The following is a 6,664-nucleotide window of genomic DNA, read 5'->3' as shown; positions in this document are numbered from 1 at the left end:
CAACGGACTGCTGCACAACAATGTAAACTCAAATTAAAGCAGCACTATAATTCTGAGGGAGAAGAATAAAGTGATCGCAGTCCTTACCGGGACTTCGACCCGTGTTCTGCCCCTGGGAATTATGTCGGGAAACCGACACACACACACAACCACACACACAAATAACACAGTCTCCCCTAGTCTATACTCCCTTCAGGATGGAAAATGGGAGACTCCGTGACGTCATCAAAGTCATCGTATATTTACATTATGAAACATTGTGAATAGATTAGTTTAGTCTCTAAAGTTAACAAAAAAGTAATCACTAAGATTGAATATAATTATTTACAACAAATAGTAGCTAGGTTCCCTTGTTAATGTAAAATTACTTTGAGTGAGGAACCAGAGCATAAGAGCGTCGCCCGGAGAGGAAGGCGTCCATACATACATAACAACAAAACATGGGATGAGCATACCACGCTGTCTTAACTGGTGTAACAGCTAGACACCCCATTTACGTGTCAACACCAGCCACACAGCCTAACAACATCACAACAACTACTGTATCCGTCTACCAAGTATTGTTTATTATTCAAGTGCACTGATTAATATAAATATGTAGATGGTTATGTCGTAGGACATCCCCAAAAACACCGTACGTGTACCCCATTTCAGCCCCCACAGTTCATGTCATACCTGTAATTGATATGTTTAGGGAACTTTGATTAATTCCTTGCATCCCATACAGGTAAATTGTGAGAGGAGCTTCAAGAATCTGTGCAGACAGTTGGTTCATACACATAATTAACTACTTGTTTGCCAAGCCTTGTCCTTCCCACCAGCCGCCATTACGTGGCACAAAGAGGCAGGGCCACACCCATCTTGAGGCTACACCTACACGCCTTACTAGGCCCATTCTACTGGCACAGCTAAGACATTATAGCAGTAGCAGTAGTTATAATTAATTACTTATAATGAAATAACTGAAATAATAGTTTTAAAGGTAAACAATTGGTAGTTTAAGAAGGGACCATAACAAAGTGGTTTAGGCTACCAATTGTCCCTCCCAATGGTGTGTAAGAAGATTTCAGGCAGTTTACCAGTACATACAGTCCACTTAATTAATACTTACTTACTAAGAAAATAAATAAGACATAACTTTATTTTATTAAATCAATTTGAAAAAGAGAGATTAGCTGCCTGGAATTTTCCCCACATAGCTGATGAGCATGAATTACTTACTAAAGTGCCTTTTAGAGCACTTATTAATCATTTTAATGCTAAAACTAATCATTATACTCCTAAAAATCATGTTTTCCAGACCCGACCAGCTACTTCACCTTCTCCCCTTAACCCTTCTGTAAAGCCTAAATCTGAGAAATAACAGACAGGGTTGTCAACCTCAAGTAATGTAGTGATTAAGCCTGCAGTGGGTTCGGCTGTTCCGACCACTGGCAGATATTGCACGCATTGCAGGAGAAGAGGTCATGTGGTAAATTCCTGTTATGCTTTGCACCCTGAGTTGAGACCAACTGGTCTGATTATGAGTAAGGGTTTGCAAACCTTTAATGCCAATGTTGCTCCAGTCATGCCCAAGTGGATGACTAATTTTGATCCATACCTACATTCGGGAACCCTATTATGTATTAGTAGAACCTGGAAACCAGTTCAGTTGTTAAGGGACACTGGTGCTTCCCAGTCTTTAATTTCTCGCCGTGTTCTTACTGATGTTAGCACAGAAGACACTGGAGAGGTAGTGTTATTGCAGGGACTAGGAGGTCATATCCAGCGTGTACCATTAATTAAGGTTAAACTGAATTTTTCTATTACATCAGGTTGGTGCACTGTAGCAGTCAGTGAGCAGTTGCCCATTTCTGGGATTGATATCATTGTAGGTAATGATTTTGACAAGTGTCAAGTTATTGGGACCGATTGTCCTGTTATGTATACTAAACCTAGTGCAGTACTGCCTCAACCAGATGCGGATGATGGTGTCATTTATCCAGCCTGTGTTGTGACCAGATCCATGGGTAAGCAGAATGTGGTAAGTCCTGGTTCTACCAAGGTGGATGTTGTCGAGGCCAGGACCCCTTCAGACAGGGAGGTGGAGGTGGACCTTGAAGATACATTTTTAGCTCACGTGGATGTCGAGAGTGAGGCCAGTGCCAAAGCCCTAATTTATTCTGACCCAGATGGTCTGGAAGAGGTGGCCCAGGTACCAGTTCCTTGCCCGCTCGCTCCAGTTGTAGAGTTCCAGACCTTGCGTAAGTTACAGAGTACTGATCCCAGTCTACCTGAGTGTTATGCAGAAGCAGCCAACTCCATTGATACTTTGGAGGAGAGTACGGGTTGTTATTTCAAGGATCGATGTCTGTTGAGAAGATGGAGACCATCAGGAACTCCCTCATCAGATGATTGTGAGTCTAAAACCCAGCTCGTTGTGCCAACAGAGTATAGGGAACAGGTATTGCAAGCTGCCTATGATGACCTGATGGGAGGCCATCAAGGCATTACCAGTATGTATCATAAGATCTGTAAACTTTATTATTGGCCAAAACTTAAAGATGTGGTCAGATATTGCCACAATTGTGTTGTGTCAAACTGTTGGTAAGCCTAACCAGACTGTGCCACGAGCACCATTATACCCTATTGTAGTGCCAGAGGAGCCTTTTACTCATGTGGTGCTGGATTGTGTCGGACCTTTACCCCGTACCAAATCCGGAAATATGTATATGTTTAAAATTTTATGTATGACCACCAGGTTCCCTGAAACATATGCATTACGTAACATTAGAGCTTCTACCATTATAAGGCAGTTGGAACGATTTTTCTCACTATTTGGTATGGCCTGTATAATTCAAACTGATAATGGGAATAATTTTTGTTCACCACCTTTAAACATTTTTGTAATTCATTTGGTATAAAGCACAATTTTTCCAGTCCTTACCATCCTCAGAGTCAAGGGGGAATCGAGCGGTTCCACCAAACTCTCAAGAAAATGTTGAAGGCAACTGGGGAAGATTCACCCAGACATTGGGATGATAATCTGCCATTTGTTTTGTTTATGGCTAGAGATGGATTGCACAGTGCCCTAGGCTGTTCTCCATTCGAGCTTTTATTCGGACATCAGGTGAGAGGACCTTTAAAATTGTTACATGAGAAAATGTTAGGAGATGTTACAGCCAGGCAGAGTGAGCGTTACCTGACGGATGTAAAGAGCAAGCTGTCCAGAACGAGGGAGTTGGCCTTACGACATCTAGGTGAACAACAAGAAGTAATGAAGCAGAAGCATGACCAGAGATTCAAGGCCAAACTCAGAGTTTTTGAGCCAGGAGATTTGGTATTGGTCTTGAAGCCTCGTATGGGTACGTCTATGTCTCATAAATTTGCAGGACCGTCAGACCATGAGTGTAAACGTCAGACCATGAGTGTACATGTAAACCGGTTGAAGGCTTATTGTGGGCCTAGTATTGTGGCTTGTTGCGTTGCTGAGGAGGTAAATACTGAAGAGTCGAGTGTTGCAGAGGAAGATGGTAATTCTTGTTTGTCTAATTCCAGCAGTTCCGGGGAAGAATTGTTGTCATTTGCAGGATGAGGAGAGAGCAGAGTTCCAGGACCTTTTGGAGATGTCTTCTAACTTGTTTGGGGAGGTCCCCACTCAGACTTCTCTCATTACTCACGACATTAACCTGACAAATGTAACTCCAATTCGGCTACACCCCTTATCGAGTGACACCCGAGAAACGTCGTATCATCCAGGAGGAAGTTGATTATCTTCGACATGGGTTCATTAGACCCAGTCAGAGTTCCTGGAGTTCACCGTGTCTATTAGTACCAAAACCAGAAGATAAGTGGAGATTAGTAGTGGATTATAGAAAACTCAACCAGGTAACTGTAGTTGATGTATATCCTTTACCTTTACTGGAGGACTGTGTTGATACTATAGGTCATGCTAAGTTTGTATCGAAACTGGACTTATCTAAGGGATATCACCAAGAATTGGGTAGATCATATGTCTAGTTTAAAGAAATTGTTTAATGTGTTACAACATGCTAATTTGACGGTCAATAAAAAGAAATGTAGTTGGGCTAAAGGAACTATAGTGTACTTAGGACATGAGGTCGGACAAGGAAGGATAGTCCCATTGCAAGGCAAGATTCAGGCAATTGTGGAGTACCCAGTCCTAACAAATAAGAAGTCTGTGCAGAGATTTATTCGAATGTGTGCGTATTATAGGAGATATTGTAAAAACTTTTCCATTGTTGCTGCACCCACAACAAATCTTCTAAGGAAAAGGTAAAATTTAAGTGGACGCAGGAGTGTCAGAACTCTTTTCAGAAGTTGAAAGGAATTCTCTCTACTTCACCTGTGCTAGCTAGTCCACAGTATGATAAACCTTTTATTCTGCACATAGACGCTTCAGATCTAGGAGCAGGTGCTGTCCTGTTCCAAGTAGGACCAGATGAGTTAGAACATCCTGTTTATTATTTCTCTCGTAAGTTTGACAGGACACAAATTAATTACTCTGTAGTTGAGAAAGAAGCACTTTGTTTAATATTGGAAGTGAAGAAATTTGAGACATATTTGTCAGGAAGTCAAGTGGTCGTATATACAGATCATTATCCATTGACATTTATCAACTCTATGAAGTGTAAAAACCAGAGAATACTTAGATGGTCATTGATTCTGAAAGAATTCAATATTGTAATTCGCCATATTCCTGGGAGGCAAAATGTTATTGCTGATACCTTATCCAGAGGATTTCCTGTTGCAGTGCCATAATATGTAGTGTTCTTTATTAATAAGATGTATGTAAATTTTGTATTTTTTTTTTACTGTGTGAAATTTCATTGCTTTGTACTTTGATTTTAGTTGAAGTATTTTCATGTTGTATTTTCATGTTATATTTCATGCAGTCAAAAAAAATTAAATCAACCTTCAGTTAATTTCATTTTTTTCTTAGGGGACGGGAGGGATGTTACGACTCTTACTAGGATTCTAACATTACTCTTGATGCTTATATACTTTATTGTCTTGTTCTATAATTAGTATAGTATCCAGTTGAATGATATTAGACTATTGTATGTTATATATTGTAGCATGCTGTAGTGTGCCTGAGTTGCATTATATTGTATGAGGTTTTTTGCAAGATTATTCATGTTGGTTTCTTCCGTGTGGGGGAATGACCATATATGGATGTGGCCAGTGTGGGAACTTGATGTCAAGCGAGTGGTTATAGTTCAACCTTGATTAAGTCTTATTATTGTTTGCCAGTAAATTATATTGATCAATGTAACAGTATTAAATACTATTAAGAATAATAATGATTTGAATATTAGTGCTACATTTGGTTAGTAGAATTTCCACAATAGTTTATGTGGATGTTTAGTTGATATAGTGATAGGACGAATGCCCTGGGAACCGACGCTTGGTCAGAGGCGTGGCAGCATTGGTCGAGAGGAGACATGTTTTAAGTTACGTCAGTGGTTATTGTTATTTTAGCTAAATACTCGGTTAATTCATTGGTTAGATGATTGTGTACTATCCCATTGATTAATTCATGTGCTGGTGATATTGGTCATTGCTCAATAAGGATTTTTATTTATATTATTGCATGCTAAAGAATATTTCTGGCTATAATATTTACCATTTAATTGTTATGGTTGTCACTCTTAGCGTAGATACATTGTTTTTCCAATTTATGCAGTGTTTTTTCTTTACCCCTAGACACATGTTGGCAAGGCCGATATAATATATATTGTTAACTGCGGGAAAAGAACCGTACTAAGCATAAAGGGTTATAACAACTACCACCCAACAATCCACAACATTATGAAGTAAACTACTCCCCATAAATCATCAACATTACTAACTGAACTACCACCCAAAAATCCACAACATTACGAACTAAACTACCCCCAAAAAATCCTCATCTCTACGACCTAAACTACCCCCAACAATTAACAACATTACGAATTAAAATACCACCCAACAACCCACAAAATTAAGGAATAAACTACCGCCCAAGATACACAACATTATTAAACTTTCCACCAACTAAGTACAATATTTTGAACTAAACCACCAACCAACAATCCACAACATTACGAACTAAACTACCAACAACAATCCACAACAATACGAACTAAACTAACCCCCCAAAATCCTCAACGTTACGAACTAAACTACCCCCAACAATTAACAACATTACGAATTAAAATACCTCCCAACAATCCACAACATTACGAACTAAACTACCCTCAACAATCCACAACATTACGAACTATACTACCCCCCCCCCCACCATACCACAACATTACGAACTAAACTACCACCCAACAATCAACAACATTAAGGACAAAACAACCCTCAACAATCCACAACATTATGAACTAAACTACCCTCAACAATCCATAACATTGCAAACAAAACTACCCCTCAACAATCCACAACATTAGGAACTGAACTACTCAACAACAATCCATAACATTTCGAACTAAACTACCTCTCAACAATCCAAAACAAAACGAACTAAACTACCCCCCAAAAATCCTCAACGTTACGAACTAAACTACCCCCAACAATTAACAACATTACGAATTAAAATACCTCCCAACAATCCACAACATTACGAACTAAACTACCCTCAACAATCCACAACATTACGAACTATACTACCCCCCCC

The 6,664-nt window shown here is 39.5% G+C and overlaps 1 protein-coding gene across 1 annotated transcript; it reads left to right on the top strand.

Annotated features, from left to right (window-relative positions):
- Positions 1-273: 273 nt before the first annotated feature.
- Positions 274-5,590, top strand: LOC138370850 (uncharacterized). Its single transcript, XM_069335461.1, has 2 exons — positions 274-634; positions 728-5,590. Exon 2 carries the CDS (start codon positions 1,523-1,525, stop codon positions 2,588-2,590), a length of 1,068 nt encoding a protein of 355 aa, XP_069191562.1. The 5' UTR covers positions 274-634; positions 728-1,522; the 3' UTR covers positions 2,591-5,590.
- The last annotated feature ends 1,074 nt before the right edge of the window (positions 5,591-6,664 follow it).

The sequence above is a fragment of the Procambarus clarkii genome, chromosome 33, assembly GCF_040958095.1.
Source record: "Procambarus clarkii isolate CNS0578487 chromosome 33, FALCON_Pclarkii_2.0, whole genome shotgun sequence".
NCBI lineage: Eukaryota > Metazoa > Arthropoda > Malacostraca > Decapoda > Cambaridae > Procambarus > Procambarus clarkii.
This window is presented reverse-complemented; position numbering and strand designations above follow the sequence as displayed.